Here is a 24491-nt window from a genome sequence, read left to right as displayed (position 1 = left end):
AGCCCAGCTCTGGCCCTGACCACAGCTGATCTGGTTTCACACAAACTGCTTTTTGCTTCCAGCATTTAACAGCCTCATTCAAACATGGCCCCAACAAGCCAGAAAGTAACATTAGTAACTCTGCCAGCTAACTTTTCCTTCTTTCTGGGGGAGATGCCAGTTACCCCCAGAACACTCCAGGAACTCATAGAATGGCTTAGGTTGGAGGTCCCTTCCAACCCAGACCATTCCATGATCCTATGAACTCAATGGCATCTTGCAGCTCACACTCTGTTCTCCACCAGAAATGTAATGTGCCTTGGAGTTGTGTGTCACCAGCCTCAAAAGCTCCTGATGAACACAGGACATGATCCTGACCCAATTTTTGCTCACTCCACAACCACCACACACCAACCAGGCTTTGAAAAATCAGCTTCATTGCCAGCAAAGTCTCAGGCTGGACTTTCCTTCCTGGTATCATGGAATCATTAAGGTTGGAAAAGACCTCTAAGACCAGCATGGAATCACTAAGGTTGGAAAAGACCTCTAAGACCATCACTGAATCATTAAGGTTGGAAAAGACCTCTAAGGTCATCATGGAATCATTAAGGTTGGAAAAGACCTCTAAGACCATCACTGAATCATTAAGGTTGGAAAAGACCTCTAAGGTCATCATGGAATCATTAAGGTTGGAAAAGACTTCTAGGATCATCACTGAATCATTAAGGTTGGAAAAGACCTCTAAGGTCATCATGGAATCATTAAGATTGGAAAAGATCTCTAAGATCATCAATGGAATCATTAAGGTTGGAAAAGACCTCTAAGATCATCACTGAATCATTAAGGTTGGAAAAGACCTCTAAGGTCATCATGGAATCATTAAGGTTGACAAAGACCTCCAAGACTATCATTAAGGTTGGAAAAGACATCTAAAGTCATCATGGAATCCTTAAGGTTGGAAAAGACCTCTAAGACCATCACTGAATCATTAAGGTTGGAAAAGACCTCTAGGATCATCACTGAATCATTAAGGTTGGAAAAGACCTCCAAGACTATCATTAAGGTTGGAAAAGACATCTAAAGTCATCATGGAATCCTTAAGGTTGGAAAAGACCTCTAAGACCATCACTGAATCATTAAGGTTGGAAAAGACCTCTAGGATCATCACTGAATCATTAAGGTTGGAAAAGACCTCCAAGACCATCATTAAGGTTGGAAAAGACCTCTAAGATCATCATGGAATCATTAAGGTTGAAAAAGACCTCTAAGACCATCATGGAATCCTTAAGGTTGGAAAAGACCTCTAGGATCATCAAGTCCAACCTTCTACCCAACACCTCCATGACCACTAGACCATGTCCTGATGTGCCACATCTACTCTTTTGTGAACACCTCCAGGCATGATGATTCCACCACCTCCCTGGGTAGGCTGTTTCAGGATTAAACAGCTCAGATTTAGACTAAAGGTCAGAACCACCTGAAATTCATAGATTTCCAAATACTTGGAACATTGGACTGCACTGACAAGGGAAAGATGTCCCAACACAGGTCACAAACCACACTGAAGCTGCAGACTTCACCCAGCCATACATGTGTGGGAATTAAGATCACTCACAACCCTTCTCTTCCGCCGTGAAGACAAGGACAAGAGTGTTCATTTTGAGGTTGGATGGTCTGTATGGAAGAAGCTTTCCTGGTGACCACCCAAGCCAAGCAAGGAGGACAGATAAATCTCTCACTTTCTACCTGACAACACCAATGACACCATGTCCCAGTGGAGGCCAGGGACAAGTAGAGTCCCTCAGGGCTCAGTCCTGGGACCAGGCTTGGTCAACATCTGTGTTGGTGCCATGGAGAGTGGCATTGAGTGCAGCCTCAGCAAGTTTGCTGCTGACACCAAGCTGTGTGGTGCAGCAGCAGACAGGCTGGAGGGAAGGGATCCATCCAGAGGGACCTGGACAGGCTGGAGGGAAGGGATCCATCCAGAGGGACCTGCACAGGCTGGAGGGAAGGGATCCATCCAGAGGGACCTGGACAGGCTGGAGGGAAGGGATCCATCCAGAGGGACCTGGACAGGCTGCAGAGCTGGGCACAAGCCAACCTCAGGAGGGTCAACAAGACCAAGGGCAGGGTCCTGCAGCTGGGTGGAGGCAATGCCAAGCACAAATGCAGACTGGGCAGGGAATGGCTGGAGAGCAGCCCTGAGGAGAGGGACTTGGGGGTGCTGGGGGATGAGAAGCTCAGCAGGAGCTGTCAATGTGCACTTGCAGCCCAGAGAGCCAAGCAGAGCCTGGGCTGCAGCAGGAGAAGTGTGGCCAGCAGGGCAAGGGAGGTGATTCTCCCCCTCTGCTCAGCTCTGCTGAGACCCCACCTGGAGTACTGCATCCAGTTCTGGAGCCTCTGTTCCAAGAGGGCTATGGACATGCTGGAAGGTGTCCAGAGAAGGGCCACCAGGATGAGCAGAGGGCTGGAGCTGCTCTGCTATGAGGACAGACTGAGAGAGTTGGGGCTGTTCAGTCTGGAGAAGAGAAGGCTCTGAGGTGACCTTCTTGTGGCCTTCCAGGATCTGAAGGGGGCTCCAAGAAAGCTGGGGAGGGACTTTTTAGGCTCTCAGGGAGTGACAGGACTGGGGGGAATGGAATAAAGCTGGAAGTGGGGAGATTCAGACTGGAGGTGAGGAAGAAGTTCTTCCCCATGAGAGTGGTGAGAGCCTGGAATGGGTTGTGCAGGGAGGTGGTTGAGGCTCCATCCCTGGAGGTGTTTGCAGCCAGGCTGGATGAGGCTCTGGGCAGCCTGCTGTAGTGTGAGGTGTCCCTGGCCATGGCAGGGGGGTTGGAACTGGCTGCTCCTTGTGGTCCCTTCCAAGCCTGACTGATTCTAGGATTCTATGAATGACAATGTGGAGATGCAAGCCTAGAAACAGTATGGCCAGCAGGACTAGGGATTTGATCGTCCCCCTGCACTCAGCACTGCTGAAGCCAAGTTCAGGTTTGAGACCCTCCCTCCAAGAAGGACATTGAGGAGCTGGAGCAGGTCCAGAGAAGGGTAACAAGCTGGGGAAGGATGTAGAGAACAAGTCCTGTGAGGAGCACTTGAGGCAACTGTAGTAGAGGAGGCTGAGGAGAGACCTTTTAGCTCTCTACTGCTCCCTGAAAGGAGATTGCAGTGAGGTGGGGATTGGTCTCTTCTTCCAAGTAAAAAGCAATAGGAAAAGAGGAAATGGCCTCAAGCTGCACCAGGGGAGGCTCAGATGGGATATTAGGAGCGATCTCTTCCCAAAAAAGAGTTTCCAAATGTTTGTAGCAAGCTGCCCAGGGAAATGGTGGGATCATCATTCTCTGGAGGTACCAAGATGTGTAGATGTGGTGGAGTCACCACCATCCCTGGAGGTCTTTAAGTACAGATGTGGTGCTGAGGGACACAGTTTGGAGGTGGACTTGGCAGTGCTGGGTTAAGGGTTGGACCTGATGAGCTTAAAGATCTCTTCCAACTACAACATTTCTAGGATTCTAAGCCTTCCTTCTCTGTTTTTCCTGCTCTTAGTGATCACTTCAGCCTAGTTTGGGCTCCTGGAAGAATATATTTCACACACTGCCTTTTGCTACTCAAAGCTTCCAGAGCTACTTTGAGTCTAGTGTTTTCTGTGTGACCTTCAGAAGCAAGCATTGAAAACATTCTGTTCTCCAGGTCTGGGGGGGAAAATATCAGAGGGGGAGGAACAAAACAAAAGGAAGTGTAAATATGCTCAATAAAATAAAAGGCAGTTGCTGAATCATAGAATTGTCAGGGTTGGAAGGGACCTCAAGGCTCAGCCAGTTCCAACCCCCCTGCCATGGGCAGGGACACCTCACACCACAGCAGGTTGCTCACAGCCACCTCCAGCCTGGCTGCAAAAACCTCCAGGGATGAGGCTTCCACCACCTCCCTGGGCAACCTGTGCCAGGCTCTCATCACCCTCATGGGGATGAATTTCTTCCTAACACCCAATCTGAACCAATCCATTTCTATTTTCACTCCATCCTCCCTAGTCCTGTCACTCCCTGACACCCTCAAAAGTCCCTCCCCAGTTTTCTTGGTGCCCCCTTCAGATACTGGAAGGCCACAAGAAGATTGTCAGGTGGCTTCAGAAATGAGAGGAGCAGATCATTGCACCACTGCCTGCAGCTGCACCACTTCTTTCCAGAAGGATTATTCTTAGTGAGTGAAATCTGCTTTGCATTCACAAGAGGCTGGAGGTTCTCAAAAGAGATTTCAGTTCTTCACTTCCATTTTTAACACCACCACGTCAAATGCACCTGCACCAAAAACTGCTCCAGGTCAAGGAATTTTCATAAGCAAAATGATCCTGAAATACTTCTAAGATCCTGGAATTTTGATGGTAAGGTCATAGAATCTTAATTTTAAGACCATACAGTCTTGATGTTAAGATCATGAGACCCCCAATTCCAATCCTGCCTCCAGCTCTGGTGTCCCCAGCACAAGAAGGACACAGAGCTGGGTTGGAGGGATGCCAGAGGAAGCCAAGGGCTGCAGAACCTCTGCTATGAGCTGGGGGTGTTCAGCCTGGAGAAGAGAAGGCTCCAGGGGGACCTTAAAGCTGCCTAAAGAACCTGAAGGGATCCTGCAGGAAGGCTGCAGAGAGACTTCTGCTAAGGGAGTCTAGAGCCAGGCCAAGGGGGATGATTTGAAGCTGAGGCAGAGCAGGGTTAGACTGCAGCTGAGGAAGAAGTTCTGCAGCAGGAGGGAGGTGAGAGTCTGGCACAGGCTGCCCAGGGAGGTTACAGATGTCTCTTCCCTGGAATTGTTCTAGGCCAGGCTGGATGAGGCCTTGAGCAGCTGAGTCTAGTTGAGAAGGTTCCCTGGGCATGGCAGGGAGGTTGGAGGAGATGACCTCTGAGATCCCTTCCAATCCAACCCATGATCTGTGATCACAGAATCTTAACTTTAAGATCATGGAATCAGTTCTTTACTGTGAGGCTGGTGACATGCTGGTGACATGCCCAGAGAAGCTGTGGATGCCTCATCCCTGGAAGTGTTTAATTCCAGGCTGGATGAAGCCTTGAGCAACCTGGGCTAGTGGGAGGTGTCCCTGCCCATACAGTGGGGTTGGAACTAGATGATCTTTAAGGTCCCTTCCAACTCAAGCCATTCTATGATTCTATCCTCTAAATCACAGAAGAGAATCATAGAATCAGTCAGGGTTGGAAGGGACCACAAGGCTCAGCCAGTTCCAACCCCCCTGCCATGGCCAGGGACACCTCACACTACAGCAGGCTGGCCACAGCCTCATCCAGCCTGGAATTAAACACCTCCAGGGATGGAGCCTCAACCACCTCCCTGCACAACCCATTCCAGGCTCTCACCACTCTCATGGGGAAGAACTTCTTCCTCACATCCAGTCTGAATCTCCCCACTTCCAGCTTTATTCCATTCCCCCCAGTCCTATCACTCCCTGACACCCTAAAAAGTCCCTCCCCAGCTTTCTTGTAGCCCCCTTCAGATCCTGGAAGGCCACAAGAAGGTCTCCTTGCAGTCTTCTCTTCAAATCACCAGCTTGGAAGACACCTTCAGATGATCAAGTCCAACCCTAGCCTAACACCTCCCTCCATACAACTGTTAGACCACATCCTTTAAGATCCAATGTTACAAAAGAGATGAAAGTTTTTCTTTCATGTCAAACACACACCAGGAAAAACACCCAACCCAGGAGCAGAAAACAGAGAAGGAAAACAACTTCCTGGCTCAGTCAAATAAACAAAACAGAACAAAACAGAACAAAACAAAACAAGAAAGCATTTTCTGGGAACTCAGCTACAAGAGAAAAAAAGCTGAGGAATGCAGAAGGAAGCAGGAGCAGTCTCTGCTCCAGGCACAGCCACAAATCCTCCCTCAACTGGCAGCCTAATTACATGTTGGGACCTATTGAAGAGGAACCAGGTAGAGCTTTATTGGCATGTTTAGAAATCATGGCAGAACAACCTTTTCTTTGAAGGCTCTCTCAGGATCTCAAAAGATCTTTCCATCTTCAGGCACTGTTTCCCCATTCTCACCTCCCACTTCTTGGAAGCCTTTTGCAAGTGCTGCCAAATCCTTCCAGGGCTTGTATTTTGCTGCAGGTTAAATACCAATTCAAATATTGAATTTTTTTTTTTGTTTGTTTGTTTTTGTATTCCTGGAGTTGGCACAAAGGTCTGAGAACATCCGTGGATGCCCTGAAGAAAAACACTTCTGAGGGTACAGAAGGATCAAATTGTTTCACACAGAGAAAAAAAACAAAACAAAACAACAACCTGGAGGAACAGTTCAGGCTTGGGAGAGCCCCTGGCAAACAGGTGGGACAGGGGAGATGCACAGAAGAGCTCATCATAGAATCATGGAGTTGTTTTGGTTGGAAAAGTTCTCTAAGATCATCCCGTTGAGTCAGCAACCCAACACCACCATGGCCATTAAACCATGTCCCAAGGGGCCAGGTCTACACATTTTTGGAACACCTCCAGGGATGGTGAGTGCATCACTCCAGAGATGGTGACTCCATCACCCCAGGGATGGTGACTCCATAACTCCAGGGATGGTGAGTGCATCACTCCAGAAATGGTGAGTCCATCACTCCAGGGATGGTGACTCCATCACCCCAGGGACGGTGAGTCCATCACCCCAGGGATGGTGACTCCATCACCCCAGGGACAGTGAGTCCATCACCCCAGGGATGGTGAGTCTATCACCCCAGGGATGGTGAGTCTATCACCCCAGGGATGGTGACTCCATCACCCCAGGGATGGTGAGTCTATCACCCCAGGGATGGTGACTCCATCACCTCCCTGGGCAGCTTGTTCCAATCCCTGACCACCAGTTTTTTCTCAGTGGACAAGATCATCACCAAGAAGAGCTGGGTCCAGTCTGTCCTTCACCACTCTGCTCCCTTAGACCTCTGACCATATCTCAACACGCCTTTAAGCAAGCTCCTAACCATCAGAAGGGACCAGATCTCAACTCAGACCTCTGGATGTTACTGCAGCACAAGCAACAAGCCCATGGAGGCTGTCAAAAACCAGATCCACCAGGAACTGGAGGTGAGCCAAGGAGATGGGGGAGGGGAGAAGTGCTGATAAGACCCAGAGAAGACCATGGCATGTTAGCTGTGGAGGCTGCATTTGGAGGCTGCATTCTATCACTGCAGAGTGATAGAAATCTGGATGCTTCTCTTGACTTCTTCATTCAAAGCAACCCTTTCACCTCCAGCCCTTGTGTGCTCCTGGCCACAGAGCAGCAGCCATGGGTTCTGGCTACATCTCCAGACCAGATTCCCCCACTCCAGCTTCCTCTAACAGAGCATCCCCATTCCCAGCATGGTTGAGTTGGAGGCTGCTGATCACAGGAAAGGAACCAGCACTACCTCCTGCTCTCTGGCTCCCAAAAAAAGAGAAGCCAAGACCCACCAGCCCTTGACCACCCAGGAAGGAGAGGATTGCTACTCACTGGCTTTCTCTGTCCTTGCAAACTGCCCTGCTATCAGCCAGGACAGGGCAGTGACTGCTGCAAGTGCTCCTATGTGCAAGAAAGGGGCTGTGGCCTGCAGGACACAAGAAAAAGAGATAAATAATTAAATTAAAAAGATGATAAACACCCCAGAACCTTGAAAATGCATTGATCTTGCAGGCACCACAGTGCACCAGACCACTCCATTTCCAGCTGGATTTCACTCCACCCCTCCTTCAGGCTCCTGTGTCTCTTTTGGGCATCTCTTCTTCTAAAGCCTGCCTTTAGCATGCAGGGCACTAGGAAGGCAAAGCAGGAGAGCTCTAAACATCACCTTGGAGAAGAGCTCCCCCAAACCCACAGTCATTTGGGAATTGCCTCCTTAAACACCAGAGGAATCCAAGGAAGGCTCCTGGTGCCACCAAGATTCACATTTTTCCTGGTGCAGTTGAATGGTGGTCAGTGGCTCAAGGAAGATCAGCACAAGTGATGTCCCTCAGGGGTCCATACTGGGATCTCCATCAAGGAGAGGCAGCAGGATTGAGTGCACCCTCAGCAGGTTTTGGAGGTGGCACCAAGCTGAGGGGTGCAGCTGACACACCTGAGGGACAGGAAGTCATCCAGAGGCACCTAGAAAACTGCAGAAGGGAATCCACACAAAGCTCATGAGGTTCAACAAGGCCAAGTGCAAGGTCCTGGGTCTGGGTTGAGGCAACCTTCAATATCAATCCAGGCTGGGGGTTGAAGGGCTGGAGAGCAGCCCTGTGCAGAAGGATTTGGGGTGCTGGGGGGTGAAAAGCTGGAGATGAGCAGCACTGAGCACTGCCAGCCCTGAACCAGCCCTGTGCTGGGCTGATCCCCAGCAGTGTGGGCAGCAGGGGCAGGGAGGGGATTCTGCCCCTCTGCTGTGCTCTGCTCAGACCCCACCTGCAGTGCTGGGGCAGCTCTGGAGTCCTCAGCACAGCACAGCCAGGGAGCTGCTGGAGCAGGGCCAGAGGAGGCCACAGCCATGCTGGGAGGGCATGGGAGTGTTGGGGGTGTTCAGCCTGGAGAACAGAAGGCTCCAGGGAGACCTTCTGGTGACTTTTCAGTACTTAACAGGGCTGAGAAGAAAGCTGGGGACAGACTTATGAGCAGGGCCTGTGGTGACAGGACAAGAGGTGATGGTTTGCAACCCAAAGAGGGAGATTCAGACTGGAGAGAAGGAAGAAATCTTTTTGACACTGAGGGTGGTGAAACCCAGGTTGCCCAGAAGGAGGGAGATGTCCCATCCCTGGAACCATTCCAGGTCAGGTTGTCTGGGGCTCTGAGCAACCTGCTCTGGATGAAGATGTCCCTGCTGACTGCAGGGGGCTTGGAAGAGAAGTCCTTGAAAAGTCCTTCCCAGCTCCAACTGTTCCATGATTCTATGCCTGCATTGTCCTATGCATCACCATGGCATGTTCCCCATGACAGAAACTTGGAGGTGGCTCCTCTGAGTCATAATTTTCTTCTCCAATTGCAGCCCAAATGTTTAAGAAAGAAGAAAAGGGAAGCACTTCTGAGAGTCCTTAGTCACTTGTGCAAATGCTGGGGGGGGGGGGTTCTCCCTGCCTTTGCATGCAGCAGTGAGCCCAAATAAAACCTCCCAAAGCCTTTCATGGGCAAAATCCTTTTCTTGTACTTGTTTTTGAAGGAGAGAAGGGAAAAATGAACTGAGGAGCAGATCTAGTCCTAAAACTCATAGAATCACAGAATGGTTTGGGTTGGAAAGGACCTCCACAGCTCATCCAGTCCAAGCCCCTCTGCACTCAGCAGGGACATCCCCAACTAGATCAGGTTGCCCACAGCCCTCTCCAGCCTCACCTTCAATAGCTCCAGGGATGGGACCCCAACCACCTCCCTGGGCAACCTGTGCCAGTGTTCCACCACCCTCCTGGGGCAGAACTTCTTCCTCACATCCAATCTAAATCTGCTCTGCTCTCCTTTGAAGCCATTGCCTCTCCTCCTGTCCCTGCAGGCCTTTGCAAACAGTCTCTCTGCAGCCTTCTTGGAGCCTCCTTCAGGTCCTGGCAGGCTGCTCTGAGGTCTCCCTGGAGCCTTCTCTTCTCCAGGCTGAACACCCCCAGCTCCCTCAGCCTGGCCTCACAGCAGAGCTGCTCCAAGCCCTGAGCATTTTCCTGGCCCTCCTCTGGAGCCTCTCCATCAGCTCCATGTCCTTCCTGTGCTGAGGGCTCCAGAGCTGCACACAGCACTGCAGCTGAGGTCTCCCCAGAGCAGAGCCAAGTGGCAGAATCTCCTCTCTCCACCTCTGGCCATGCTGCTTTGGATGCAGCCCAGGCTGCCCTTGGCCCTCTGTGGTGCAAGAGCACATTGCTGGATTGGGATGATTGTGATACTCCAGATCTGGACACCAACATCCAGAGCATCATAAGCCAATCCCTCCAGCAACTATGAGTCACACCCAGCCTCAGTATTTTCTATCTCAAACTCTACAGCCAAATCCTGCTTTGAGATTAAAGGAAAGAGCCCAGAAGATGGTGAGAAAATGAGCCTTCTCCTCTCCAGACTGAACAACCCCAACTCTCTCAGTCTATCCTCATAGCAGAGCAGCTCCAGCCCTCTGCTCCTCCTCCTGGCCCTTCTCTGGACACCTTCCAGCACCTCCAGATCTTTCTTGTAACAGATGCTCCAGAACTGGACACAGAGCTCCGGCTGTGATCTGAGCAGAGTGGAGCAGAGGGGGAGAATCCCCTCCCTGGCCCTGCTGGCCACACTTCTCCTGCTGCAGCCCAGGCTCTGCTTGGCTCTCTGGGCTGCAAGTGCTCCCTGATGGCTCCTGCTGAGCTTCTCCTCCCCCAGCACCCCCAAGGCCTTTCCTTCAGGGCTGCTCTCCAGCCAGTCCCTGCCCAGCCTATAGCAGTGCTTGGGATTACCCTGACCCACCTGCAAGACCTTGCACTTGGTCTTGTTGAACCTCATGAGGTTGTCTTGGGCTCACCCCTGTAGCCTGTCCAGGTCCCTCTGGCTTTTGAGGACTCTATAGGACTTTAGATGGATGTTTCCTCATTGCCAAGCTTTCTGAGGGTTACAACCATGATGACAGGGGTTTTATAGAGCAGAAGGACACAAAATCCATGACACTGGCCACTGTTCACCCCCCCAGAGAAGCATCCTTGGTGACAGCTTACCTGCAGTGAGATGAACACCATCTCCCATTCGTCGTCCCAGAGCTGTGCTATCGATGACATGGTCACCATGGTGGTTATCAAGGTGGTGATCAGCCCAATCTGCAATCAAGAGGAGAACATTTACATGCTGGAGCCCCATATTTACATGCTGGAGGGTGTCCAGAGAAGGGCCACCAGGATGAGCAGAGGGCTGGAGCTGCTCTGCTCTGAGGACAGACTGAGAGAGTTGGGGCTGTTCAGTCTGGAGAAGAGAAAGTTCTGAGGTGACCTTCTTGTGGCCTTCCAGGATCTGAAGGGGGCTCCAAGAAAGCTGGGGAGGGACTTTTTAGGATCTCAGGTAGTGACAGGACTAGGGGGAATGGAATAAAGCTGGAAGTGGGGAGATTCAGGCTGGACATGAGGAAGAAGTTCTTCCCCATGAGAGTGGTGAGAGCCTGGAATGGGTTGTGCAGGGAGGTGGTTGAGGCCCCATCCCTGGAGGTGTTTGCAGCCAGGCTGGATGAGGCTCTGGGCAGCCTGCTGTAGTGTGAGGTGTCCCTGGCCATGGCAGGGGGGTTGGAACTGGCTGCTCCTTGTGGTCCCTTCCAGCCCTGACTGATTCCATGATTCTATGATGATTATCATGTACTGTTTGGAAAAACAAAAATGAGACAATAAACTTCTATATGTTAGAGAAGGGCATTGATGAGGGCACTGAGTGCACCCGCAGCAAGTTCTTGATGATACAAAACTGGGAGGGAGTTGGCTGACACCTGCCAGGCTGTGCAGCAACCAACATGACCTGGACAGGCTGAGAGCTGGCTGCAGGCAAACCTCATGGAGTTTAATAAGGACAAGTGCAGGGTCCTGCATCTGGGGAGGAACAACAGCAGGCACCAGGACAGGTTAGAGGCTGCCCTGCTGGAGAGCAGCTCCACAGAGAAAGACCTTGGAGTGCTGGTGGGCAGCAAGTTCTGCATGGGACAGCAATGTGCCCTTGTGGCCAAGAGAGCCAATGGCATCCTGGGGGGCAGCAAGAAAAGTGTGGGCAGCAGGGCTGGGGAGGTTCTGCTCCCCCTCTGCTCTGCTCTGCCCTGCTGAGAGCACAGCTGCAATCCTGTGTCCAGTTTGGGGCTCCCCAGTTGAAGAGAGACAGAGAGCTGCTGGAGAGAGTCCAAGGGAGAGGCAGGAGGATGCTTAGGGGACTTGAGCATCTCCCCTGGGAAGAGAGGCTGAGAGGCCTGGGGCTGTTTAGTGTGGAGAAGAGAAGGCTGAGAGGGGATCTGATCAATGTCTCTCAATGTGTGAGGGGTGGGTGTCAAGGGGAGGGGGCCAGGCTCTTGTGGGTGCTGCACAGTGATAAGCCAAGGAGCAATGGAGACAAACTTGAACAGAGAAGGTTTCAGCTCAACAGGAGGAGAAACTTCTTTGGTGTGAGGGTGACAGAGCCCTGGAGCAGGCTGCCCAGGGGGTTGTGGAGTCTCCTTCTCTGGAGCCTTTCCAACCCCAGCTGGATGCATTCCTGTGCAGACTCCCCTGGGTGATGCTGCTCTGGCAGGGGGGTTGGACCTGATGATCTCTGCAGGTCCCTTCCATCCTCTAATACACTGTGAGACTGTGATGTGCCATAAAAAAGTCTAAACCAAGTAGCTCAGGATCCAGAAGTGGTTAGTCTTGTGTGCTGTCTCAGGAGAACCTCCTCTTTTCCACCACTGCAGATACAACAGGGAGATAAATTGCTCCACAGAATGGCTTAGGTTGGAAGGGACCTCAGAGATCATCTAGGTCCATCCAACCTCCCTGCCATGGGCAGAGACAGCTCTCAACTAGATTCAGCTGCTCAAGGCTTCACCCAACCTAACCTTGAGTATCCCCCAGGGAGGAGGCATCCACAACCTCCACCCCTCATGGATTATCTCTCAGTTTCTTCACACCAATGGCACAGATTCCAGGAAACAACCCAGCCCAGGTTTACTTTTAATCCATTTTATAACCCCCAAAGCTAAACTCCCAAGTTCAGCAGCAACAGCAAAACTTTGCCAACTGGATTTCATCAGTCCATCCCTAATCCCCTTTGATCTCAGCACAGAGGTGTCAGGACACAATTCTATCCCCATTCACCATCTCCTCCTCCCAGTAACTCTGATTTCATTGCTTCCTACCCTCCCCACATGCATCTCCAGCTTGGCTTCAAGAGGATTAGAGAGGAAATTGGAAGGAATCACAGCATCACAGGATGTTAGGGTTTGGAAGGGGCCTCTGGAGATCTTTCTGCTCCAGAGAAGGAGACTCCACAACCTCTCTGGGCAGCCTGTTCCAGTGCTCTGGGACCCTTACAGTAAAGAAGTTCCTCCTCATGTTGAGTGAGGAGTTTCCACCCATTGCCCTTTATCCTATCCCAGGGTGCAAGTGAGCAGAGCCTGTCCCTTCCCTCTTGACCTCCAGCCCTCACATATTGATAGACATTGATCAGATCCCCTCTCAGTCTTCTCCTCTCCAGACTAACCACCCCCAGGGCTCTCAGCCTCTCCTCACCAGGCACTGCTCCTGTCCCTCAGTCATCCCTCTGTTGGGCTCTCTCCAGCAGATCCCTGTCCCTCCTGAACTGAGGGGCCAGAGCTTTGCACATAGCAACCTTTTTGCTGTCTTCTATATTTGAAGGGTGGTAACTTCTTCCAGTCTCTCATCTCAGCCTTCTTAGGAAGCTGAAGGAGGTGTGAGGAAGGGAAGTGAGAGACTGAGGACCACGGCTGAGCTGTGCTGGAAAAGGTGGACTGGTTTTTGGGGGGAGAAGAAGAGAAAAAGAAGAGGAGTGGATTTTCTGTAGGCAAAAGCCAGCTGATCTCCACCAACACCTTCCTCTTCTGAACTTACTCATTCAAACCCACCAGCCACCTGGAAGATATCTGAAAAAATACCATTCCCCCTGGTGAAGAAACATTTGTTAGACTCAAGGACCAGCAACTGATTTTCCAGCAGCACTCAGGCAGTGCCCACCCCCTCCTTGCACTGTGTCCTCTCCTTCTGAGGATGTAGAGTTCACAGAATCATAGAATGCTCTGGGTTGAAAGGGACTTCCAAAGCTCATCCAGTCCAAGCCCCTCTGCACTCAGCAGGGACATCCCCAACTAGATCAGGTTGCCCACAGCCCTCTCCAGCCTCACCTTCAATAGCTCCAGGGATGGGACCTCAACCACCTCCCTGGGCAACCTGTGCCAGTGTTCCACCACCCTCCTGGTGCAGAACTTCTTCCTCACATCCAATCTAAATCTGCTCTGCTCTCCTTTGAAGCCATTGCCTCTCCTCCTGTCCCTGCAGGCCTTTGCAAACAGTCTCTCTGCAGCCTTCTTGGAGCCTCCTTCAGGTCCTGGCAGGCTGCTCTGAGGTCTCCCTGGAGCCTTCTCTTCTCCAGGCTGAACACCCCCAGCTCCCTCAGCCTGGCCTCACAGCAGAGCTGCTCCAAGCCCTGAGCATTCTCCTGGCCCTCCTCTGGAGCCTCTCCATCAGCTCCATGTCCTTCCTGTGCTGAGGGCTCCAGAGCTGCACACAGCACTGCAGCTGAGGTCTCCCCAGAGCAGAGCCAAGTGGCAGAATCACCTCTCTGGCTCTGCTGGCCCTGCTGCTCTGGATGCAGCCCAGGCTGCCATTGGCCTTCTGGGGAATCCTTTGGATTCAGTGGCTGATGAAGTCTGCTTTTGAGCATGCATTGTGTTAGAAGGAGAGAGTAATTTTTTGGCAGAGGATGGAAGGAGAGAGGAAATGAGAGAGGGAAGGGGAGAGGGAAGGGAGAAGGAAGGGAGAGGTACGGGAGGTGGTAGGGGGGTGGGAAGGGGAGCGGTACGGGGAGGGGGTAGGGGAGAGGGAAGGGGAGAAGGAGGAGAGGGAAGGGGAGAGGGAAGGGGAGAGGGAAGGGGAGAGGGAAGGGGAGAGGGAAGGGGAGAGGGAAGGGGAGAGGGAAGGGGAGAGGGAAGGGGAGAGGGAAGACGTTGCTGCTGTATTCCTATCATTCCTATGAAAAATAACAGAGGTGGAGGGGTCTGTGCTGTGCTAGCAGTGGGGGCTTGCCCCTCTGGGGCCCTCAACAAAAGGAGGATATGGACCTGATGCAGTGAGGCCAGAGAAGGGTCACAAAAATGATCAGAGGGTTGGAGCACCTCTCCAGGCTGAGGGAGCTGGGGTTGTTCAGCCTGGAGAAGAGAAGGCTCCCAGGAGACCTTTCAGTACCTGCAGAGGGCTAGAGGAGAGCTGGGGAGGGACATTTTACAAGGGCTTGTAGTGATAGGATGAGTGGCAATGGTTTTAAACCAGAGAAGGGGAGATTTAGGAAGATGTCCTTGACTCTGGGGGTGCTGGAACATTGGAACAGGTTGTTCAGGGAGGTGGTGGAGGCCCCATCCCTGGAGATATTCATTGATGGAGCTCTAAGCAACCTCATCTGGTTGGTGATGTCCCTCCTTTACTGCAGAGGGGTTGGACTAGATGACCTTTAAAGGTCCCTCCCAGCTCAGTGCTTTCTATGATCTCTTCAGGCTGTGATCCTGCAAGACCTTGTCAGATGCAGAACAATCAATTTCAGGAGGAGCTGAGCATGGACAGACTCAGAACTGGTCCTTCAAGACCCTGCTAGCAGACTGCCAGTTACAACTGCACCCTGCCCACTCACTCTCTTTGGCACTGTCTCTCCCTTCCTCTCTCCTGCTGCACTTCAAAGCCTGGATCTCCATCTTCCTTTCCAGCAAACCACAACCTGCACCTTGCATCCCCTCATTCACCACCTACATCTTCTCCCAAGGCTTTTCCAGTCACTTCCTCCAAGCACACCTTGAGCAGCTGCACATCTGCTCAGCTCTGCCCTCCAGGGCAGGGTTCAGTACAGAAAGGAGCCATAGAATGGGTTGGGTTGGAAGAGACTTTTCCAGGTCTTGCCCAACACCCTTGCCATGGGCAGAGACAACTTCAGCTAGAGCAGGTTGCTCAGAGCCACAACCAACCTGACCTGAAATGATTCCAAGGATGGAGCATCTCCCACATCTCTCTGGGCAACCTGGGCCAGTCTCAGCACCCCCAGAGTCAAAACCATCTTCCTCCTCTCTAGCCTTAGTCTCCCTCTTTTAGCATCAAACTATCACCCCTTGTCCTGTCACAACAAGCCCTGCTCAAAACTCTGTCCCCAGCTTCCTTCTTGACCCTTTTAAGTACTGAAAGGCCACAAGAAGGTCTCCCCAGAGCCTTCTCTTCTCCAGGCTGAGTAATCCAAATTCTCTCAGCTTGGCTTCACAGCAGAGGGCTTCCAGCCTTTGAATCATTTTTTGTGGTCTCCTCTGGACCTGCTCCAACAGCTCCATGCCTTTCCAGCTCTGAGGACTCCAGAGCTGGTCTCATCTGAGTGGAGCAGACAGAGAGAATGACCTCAGAGGGGTTCATAATGGAGGACCACACAGAGCAAAGACTAAAGCCAGGCTGCTTTACCATCCCAGTGTTCTTCAGTCTCCAGAAGTGGACCCTCTGTCAGCAGGGACTTCCAAGCAGCATTTCACCAGAGCCTTTGACCCCAGCCTTTGACTGCCCCTCCAGCTGCAAGTGATGGTCTTGCCAAAAAGGTGATGGCAGTGAGGGCCACACACACCACCTGCTCCTTAGACTTCTGTTTCACTGAGCTCACCAAGCTGAGCAGAACCACTTACCTTGTGAAGCCAGTGCAGGTTCATCTGCTGTCCCACTGCTATGTGACATAGTGCCAGGATCTGGGAGGGGAAATCAAGAGTCAGACATGGGCACACCACAACCTTTGAGTGTTTGAACATGCAGGAACACATCATCATCATCATCATCATCATCATCATCAATGGGTCCATGTCCCAGTGGAGGCCAGGGACAAGTGGAGTCCCTCAGGGCTCAGTCCTGGGACCAGGCTTGTTCAACATCTGTGTTGGTGCCATGGAGAGTGGCATTGAGTGCAGCCTCAGCAAGTTTGCTGCTGACACCAAGCTGTGTGGTGCAGCAGACAGGCTGGAGGGAAGGGATCCATCCAGAGGGACCTGGACAGGCTGAAGAGAAGGGATCCATCCAGAGGGACCTGGAGAGGCTGGAGGGAAGGGATCCATCCAGAGGGACCTGGACAGGCTGGAGGGAAGGGATCCATCCAGAGGGACCTGCACAGGCTGGAGGGAAGGGATCCATCCAGAGGGACCTGCACAGGCTGCAGAGCTGGGCACAAGCCAACCTCAGGAGGTTCAACAAGACCAAGGGCAGGGTCCTGCAGCTGGGTGCAGGCAATGCCAAGCACTGATATAGGCTGGGCAGGGACTGGCTGGAGAACAGCCCTGAGGAGAGGGACTTGGGGGTGCTGGGGGATGAGAAGCTCAGCAGGAGCTGTCAATGTGCACTTGCAGCCCAGAGAGCCAAGCAGAGCCTGGGCTGCAGCAGGAGAAGTGTGGCCAGCAGGGCAAGGGAGGTGATTCTCCCCCTCTGCTCAGCTCTGCTGAGACCCCACCTGGAGTACTGCATCCAGTTCTGGAGCCTCTGTTCCAAGAGGGCTATGGACATGCTGGAAGGTGTCCAGAGAAGGGCCACCAGGATGAGCAGAGGGCTGGAGCTGCTCTGCTCTGAGGACAGACTGAAAGAGTTGGGGCTGTTCAGTCTGGAGAAGAGAAGGCTCTGAGGTGACCTTCTTGTGGCCTTCCAGGATCTGAAGGGGGCTCCAAGAAAGCTGGGGAGGGACTTTTTAGGATCTCAGGTAGTGACAGGACTGGGGGGAATGGAATAAAGCTGGAAGTGGGGAGATTCAGGCTGGAGGTGAGGAAGAAGTTCTTCCCCATGAGAGTGGTGAGAGCCTGGAATGGGTTGTGCAGGGAGGTGGTTGAGGCTCCATCCCTGGAGGTGTTTGCAGCCAGGCTGGATGAGGCTCTGGCCAGCCTGCTGTAGTGTGAGGTGTCCCTGGCCATGGCAGGGGGGTTGGAACTGGCTGCTCCTTGTGGTCCCTTCCAACCCTGACTGATTCTATGACTATATGATCATCATCATCATTATCCAAAAAGACAACCAAAGAGGGCAGGGCAGAAAGCAGGTCTGGTGTGAGGATGGTCCAGCAGACAGCACCTAGCTCAGCTGTACAAGCAGATCTTCTCCAGATCCTAGGGTGTGGAAGGAAAGATTTTGACCTCCAAGAAGCAAGGAGGTGAGAGTCTGCTCCAGGGGTGCACAGCTCTTGGGACTGCAGGAGCCAGTGCCTACAGTGGGCTAGGTGCCAGCATTTCTCCTGAATGGACACCACCTTGAAGGTCCCAGCACCCTGGGATGAGGGGAAAGAACTTCAGTTTGTGACTGGCAGGTAGACTGAAATGAAAATTAGGGCATGCTAAGGAGAACAAGAACTGCATTTCACCTCAGGCCAAATGCATCACCAGTACCAGAGTCTCTCTCTTTGCTCCCAGTCATGCAGAGATGATGCATTTTTCATTTCCCATTTATTTTAGACAACTTAAGGCTAAGATAAAGAGGAGAAAGAAATCATTCCTGAAAGGAAAATTGCTCAAGACACAGAAAACAGAAGAGTTTGGGTTGTAAGGGACCTCAAAGTTAATCCAGTTCCAACCCCCCTGCCATGGGCAGGGACACCTCACACCACAGCAGGTTGCTCACAGCCACCTCCAGCCTGGCTGCAAAAACCTCCAGGGATGAGGCTTCCACCACCTCCCTGGGCAACCTGTGCCAGGCTCTCCCCACCCTCACTGTCAAGAATTTCCTTCCAATCCCCAGTTTAAATCTCCCCTCCTCAAGCTTAAAATCCATTTCCTCTCATCCTACCAGAGGTGGACTGAGAAGGTGATGCCAAACCTCTAGGCAAGGGCGTTTCCCTCTACTCACCAGTAACACTGTGATGTAGGTAAAGCCAGCAGCAGTTGTTACCAGGATGGGGATGGACCAGTCACTCCAGTATCCCATTCGGTTATATAAGAACCTGGAAGAGAAGCAGGAAGCAGAGATGAGGAAGAGGTTCAGCACCACAGCGTCAGCACTGGGATCAGACAGCATGTGACAAAGTGAGGCTTTCTGTTCCCCACTGCTGAGGTGACAAGCAGGCAGCAAAAAGGGACAAGTCACTCTGAAACCAAACCTCAGTGTCTGTGCTTGGAGCTCTCCTGGGAAATGAATCATAGGATTGTCAGGGTTGGAAGGAACCTCAAGGATCTGCCAGTTCCAAACCCCTGCCATGGGCAGGGACACCTCACACCACAGCAGGTTGCTCACAGCCACATCCAGCCTGGCTGCAAAAACCTCCAGGGATGAGGCTTCCACCACCTCCCTGGGCAACCTGTGCCAGGCTCTCACCGCCCTCATGGGGAAGATCTAGTGCAAAGTGTCCCTGCCCATGGCAGGGGGCTTGGAACTGGATGATCCTTGTGGTCCCTTCCAACCCTGACTGATTCTAGGATTCTATGATTCTATGATCCCACAACACTAAGTCATTTGGCTTCTCCAGCAGCTGACAAGGTGGGACTCAGGTCAAATGGTCACAGGATCAGAGGATCACAGGTTGCTAGGAGTTGGAAGGGACCTCTGGAGATCATCAACACCAACCCCCCTGCCAGAGCAGCACCACAGAATCCAGCACAGGTCACATAGGAACACATCCAGATGGGGCTGGAAAGCCTCCAGAGAAGGAGACTCCACAACCTCTCTGGGCAGCCTGTTCCAGTGCTCTGTCACCCTCCCAGTGAAGAAGTTCCTCCTCATGCTGAGGTGGAACCTCCTGTGCTGGAGTTTATATCCATTGCCCCTTGTCCTTTCACCGGGCATAAGTGAGCAGAGTCTGTTCCTTCCTGACCCCCAGCCCTCAGATATTTATCAACATTTATTAAATCCCCTCTCAGTCTTCTCCTCTCCACACTAACCACCCCCAGGGCTCTCAGCCTCTCCACACCAGGCAGGGCTCCAGTCCCTTCAGCATCCTTGTAGCCCTCCCTTGGACTCTCTCTAGCAGATCCCTGTCCCTCCTGAACTGGGGAGCCCAGAACTGGATGCAATACTTCAATACAGTGACCTCACCAGGGCAGAGTAGAGGAGGAGGAGAAGCTGCCTCAATCTGCTGGTCCCACAAGCCTTCCTCAGCCCTACTCATCAGCTCCTTCAATGAACTGGCCAAGGCAAGCACTTGGCTTCTTTGTTGGGTTTGGTTTGGTTACCACAGACACAAATGCTTCATGCATGCAAGTCAAAGACTCAACCTCCTCCCCACCACTCAAACCCAGCAGAGTTCATCAGCTACAGACTGGTCTGGCAACCATCCCATTAAATCCGCCTGGGAGTGAAGCTCCCTGGAAGTATCTGGAGAGCAAACCTCTGAGCTCAGCAAACGTGGCTCATGTACAGGTTCTGCTCAGGGATGCAGAGCTGGCACAGGCTGCCCAGGGAGGTGGTGGAAGCCTCATCCCTGGAGGTTTTTGCAGCCAGGCTGGAGGTGGCTGTGAGCAACCTGCTGTGGTGTGAGGTGTCCCTGCCCATGGCAGAGGGGTTGGAACTGGATCATCCTGAGGTCCTTCCAAGCCTAACAATTCTATGATTCTATGAACAAAAGGGATCTGGAGGAATTCAGACCTGCTGGCAGTGAAAAAAGAAGGAAGAAAGAAAAGAGGCTTCCTCTGAAGCCTTTGCTCATGCCACCATCAAGAGCTTCTTCAGGTCTGCTTCAGTACAGTTAAGTTATTGCTCTGATGTCCCTTCAAGGAGCCCTCTGACAGCATCAGGTCCTCACTTGATGTGTAAATGACTGCTTCCATGGCAGACATGAGCCAGATGAGCCTTCTCCAGAACTGAGGAAGCAAACATTTGGCTACACAGACTTGCAGTTGAAGTCCTGCTGCAGAGGGAACACAGCCAGCTTCAGGAATTACAGCATCTCCCACCCCCTTCAGCAACCAGTGCTGAGCCTTCTCTGGCAGCACATCACTTGCACCCTGCAGATCTGAAGCAAGATGCAATGAAGGAGAGAAATGCCTGAAGAAATAAATGAAAGTCCTAATCACTTAAATCTAAGAGGCACAGAATCCTTTCACTGACCAGGACCTCGTTTCAGCCTCACAGAGAAAGCTTTAAAGGGGATCATAGAAATATTTGGGTTGGAAGAGATCTTTAGGATCATCAGGTCCAACCACCAACCCATGTCCCTCAGCATCACGTTGCTATGGCTTTGAAATCCCTCCAGGGATGGGGACTCCACCATCACTTCTCTGGGCAGTCTGGTCCAGACCTTGACAGCCCTTTCAGTGAAGAAATTGGTCCTAATGTCCAACCTAACCATTCCTGGCACAACCTGAGGCCATTTCCTCTTCTCCTGTCACTCTGCTTTGGAGAAGAGACCAACCTCTATCTCACTCCAGTTTCCTTTCAAAGAGTTGTAGAGAGCCAGAAGGTCTCCTCTCAGCCTCCTTTCCTCCAGTCTCAACAACCCCAGATTCCTCAGCTGCTCCTCACCAAACCTCCACAGGCCATGCTCAAAAGTCTATCTCCATCTTCCTTCCAGGCCCCTTTAAGTCCTGCAAGGCCACCCTGGAGCCTTCTCTTCTCCAGGCTGAACACCCCCAACTCTCCCAGCCTGGCCTCCCAGCAGAGGGCTTCCAGCCCTCCCAGCATGGCTGTGGCCTCCTCTGGCCCTGCTCCAGCAGCTCCCTGGCTGTGCTGTGCTGTGCTGAGGACTCCAGAGCTGCCCCAGCACTGCAGGTGGGGTCTGAGCAGAGCACAGCAGAGGGGCAGAATCCCCTCCCTGCCCCTGCTGCCCACACTGCTGGGGATCAGCCCAGGACAGGGCTGGCTCTGGGCTGGCAGTGCTTGGTGCCAGCTCACCTCCAGCTTTTTTTCTCCCAGCACCCCTAAGTCCTTCTGCACAGGGCTGCTCTCCATCCTTTCACCCCTGAACCTGTGTTCGTGTTGGAGATTGCCTCAACCCAGCTGCAAGACTTGGCCCTGTTGAACTTCATGAGGCTCACAGGTGCCCACTTCCCAAGTTTGTCCAGGTCCCTCTGGGAGAGACCCTTTACTGAAGGTATAAAAGCAAAGAAGCAGGAGGTCCAAAATCCCCTTAAAAAAAAAAAATAAAGGTGTTATAAGTAATTAAGAGCAGTGGTGGTGGTTCCAGTCCTTCAGAGAAAAAAAAAAAAAAACACACTCCTGGGAGAAGGCAGCTCATGTCCTGCAGTCAGGAAAGACTCCCTCCTCACACAGCTTCAGCATCCAAAGCAGGTGAGTTATTGAAGGCAGCAGCATCACTGTGTCCTCAAACCCAGTTTGCAACTTATCCTTGACAAGAAGATGATGCCAAAGCCACTTGGTTAGAAGAAAGCCCAAGGCACTGTCAAAACCTTTGAAGATGCTGCTGAGGTAGAAAAAGGAGGAATCATTTCCAGCACTGAAGGGAGCTGGCAACACCCCCAACCTCTCCCCCACTCCATCCCACTGGGAAGTTTGTTTTCAGCTCCATCCAGCTTTGCAAAGTTTTCCACACCCTTTTCTGCTTGAGGCTGAATTTTTCTCTTCTGTTTTGTGGGAAGTTGCAGCCAAACTGTTCAGCCACTTCCCCAAACCACTCAGCCACAGAAGCAAACAAACAAGCAAGCACCCTGCCAGGCTGTGCAGCAACCAACATGACCTGGACAGGCTGAGAGCTGGCTGCAGGCAAACCTCATGAAGTGCAATAAGGACAAGTGCAGGGTCATGCATCTGGGGAGGAACAACAGCAGGAACCAGGACAGGTTAGAGGCTGCCCTGCTGGAGAGCAGCTCCACAGAGAAAGACCTTGGAGTGCTGGTGGGCAGCAAGTTCTGCATGGGACAGCAATGTGCCCTTGTGGCCAAGAGAGCCAATGGCATCCTGGGGGGCAGCAAGAAAAGTGTGGGCAGCAGGGCTGGGGAGGTTCTGCTCCCCCTCTGCTCTGCTCTGCCCTGCTGAGAGCACAGCTGCAATCCTGTGTCCAGGTTGGGGCTCCCCAGTTCCAGAGAGACAGAGAGCTGCTGGAGAGAGTCCAAGGGAGAGGCAGGAGGATGCTTAGGGGACTTGAGCATCTCCCCTGGGAAGAGAGGCTGAGAGGCCTGGGGCTGTTTAGTGTGGAGAAGAGAAGGCTGAGAGGGGATCTGATCAATGTCTCTCAATGTGTGAGGGGTGGGTGTCAAGGGGAGGGGGCCAGGCTCTTTTGGGTGCTGCACAGTGATAAGCCAAGGAGCAATGGAGACAAACTTGAACAGAGAAGATTTCACCTCAACAGGAGGAGAAACTTCTTTGGTGTGAGGGTGACAGAGCCCTGGAGCAGGCTGCCCAGGGGGGTTGTGGAGTCTCCTTCTCTGGAGCCTTTCCAACCCCCCCTGGAGGCATTCCTGTGCAGACTCCCCTGGGTGAGGCTGCTCTGGCAGGAGACTTGGACCTAATGATCTCTGCAGGTCCCTTCCAACCCCTAAAATTCTGCAATTCTGCCTCACTTCCCACATCACTTTCCCTTTGCTGTCCATCTGAAGGACTCAAATGCATCCAATCCAGTGACAAACAGCTCCTGAAAGAGTCTGATTCAATCATAGAATCACAGAATGGGCTGGGCTGGAAGGGACCTCCAAAGCTCATCCAGTCCAAGCCCCTCTGCACTCAGCAGGGACATCCCCAACTAGATCAGGTTGCTCTCCTGTCCAGCCTCACCTTGAATATCTCCAACCACCTCCCTGGGCAACCTGTGCCAGTGTTCCACCACCCTCCTGGTGCAGAACTTGCTCCTCACATCCAATCTAAATCTGCTCTGCTCTACTTTGAAGCCATTGCCTCTCCTCCTGTCCCTGCAGGCCTTTGCAAACAGTCTCTCTGCAGCCTTCTTGGAGCCTCCTTCAGGTCCTGGCAGGCTGCTCTGAGGTCTCCCTGGAGCCTTCTCTTCTCCAGGCTGAACACCCCCAGCTCCCTCAGCCTGGCCTCACAGCAGAGCTGCTCCAAGCCCTGAGCATTTTCATGCTTGGACTTGGTGATCTTGAAGGGCTTTTCCAACCAAAATGACTGCACAGTGGCAGCCAAATTTGTCCTCCTGCAAGAGCTGAACTCTACTCACCAGTTGATTTCATTGTAGTCATTATGAACTTCCCACCAGAAGTAAAACCAGACCAGGGTGAGGAAGAAGGAAGAGGTGAGGATGAGGAACCAGAGGCGCTCCCACTGTGGATGGAAAGAGAAGACAGTGTTAAAGCTATCCTGCTTCCAGGCCTGTGTCCCATCTCCTCCTCCCTCTCTTCCAGAAGCTGCTGAGATGGAATGGAGTAACACTGCCAAGGGCAGATTTGAGACTTTTCTTTCCCTGGGGAAAGTGAGAGATGCAACTCAGGTCCTAGCTGTGGGCACATCCTGTTGGCCCATCTTATGCAGAGCTCAGACAGCATTTCTCCAACATTAGAATCATAGAATCCTAGAATCAGTCAGGGTTGGAAGGGACCACAAGGATCATCCAGTTCCAACCCCCCTGCCATGGCCAGGGACACCTCACACTACAGCAGGCTGCCCAGAGCCTCATCCAGCCTGGCTGCAAACACCTCCAGGATGGAGCCTCAACCACCTCCCTGCACAACCCATTCCAGGCTCTCACCACTCTCATGGGGAAGAACTTCTTCCTCACCTCCACTCTGAATCTCCCCACTTCCAGCTTTATTCCATTCCCCCCAGTCCTGTCACTACCTGAGAGCCTAAAAAGTCCCTCCCCAGCTTTCTTGGAGCCCCCTTCAGATCCTGGAAGGCCACAAGAAGGTCACCTCAGAGCCTTCTCTTCTCCACACTGAACAGCCCCAACTCTCTCAGTCTGTCCTCATAGGAGAGCAGCTCCAGCCCTCTGCTCATCCTGGTGGCCCTTCTCTGGACACCTTCCAGCACCTC

The 24491-nt window shown here is 52.4% G+C and overlaps 1 protein-coding gene across 1 annotated transcript in view; it reads right to left on the bottom strand.

The window, feature by feature from the left end:
* The window catches only part of GDPD5 (glycerophosphodiester phosphodiesterase domain containing 5), a 70696-nt gene extending 46916 nt beyond the window's left edge, over positions 1-23780 (bottom strand). The window contains exons 1-5 of the mRNA XM_054386594.1: positions 23680-23780; positions 18471-18564; positions 16289-16348; positions 10626-10724; positions 7456-7549 (exon numbers count right to left, since the gene is read on the bottom strand). Of these exons, the coding sequence (XP_054242569.1) occupies positions 7456-7549; positions 10626-10724; positions 16289-16348; positions 18471-18548 (331 nt within the window). The 5' untranslated portion in view covers positions 18549-18564; positions 23680-23780. The remainder of the gene's footprint in view (positions 1-7455; positions 7550-10625; positions 10725-16288; positions 16349-18470; positions 18565-23679) is intronic.
* Between the last annotated feature and the right edge of the window lie 711 nt (positions 23781-24491).

The sequence above is a fragment of the Indicator indicator genome, chromosome 1 (assembly GCF_027791375.1).
Source record: "Indicator indicator isolate 239-I01 chromosome 1, UM_Iind_1.1, whole genome shotgun sequence".
NCBI lineage: Eukaryota > Metazoa > Chordata > Aves > Piciformes > Indicatoridae > Indicator > Indicator indicator.
The sequence above is the reverse complement of the archived record's forward strand: the minus strand, read 5'-3'. Positions and strand labels throughout refer to the sequence as shown.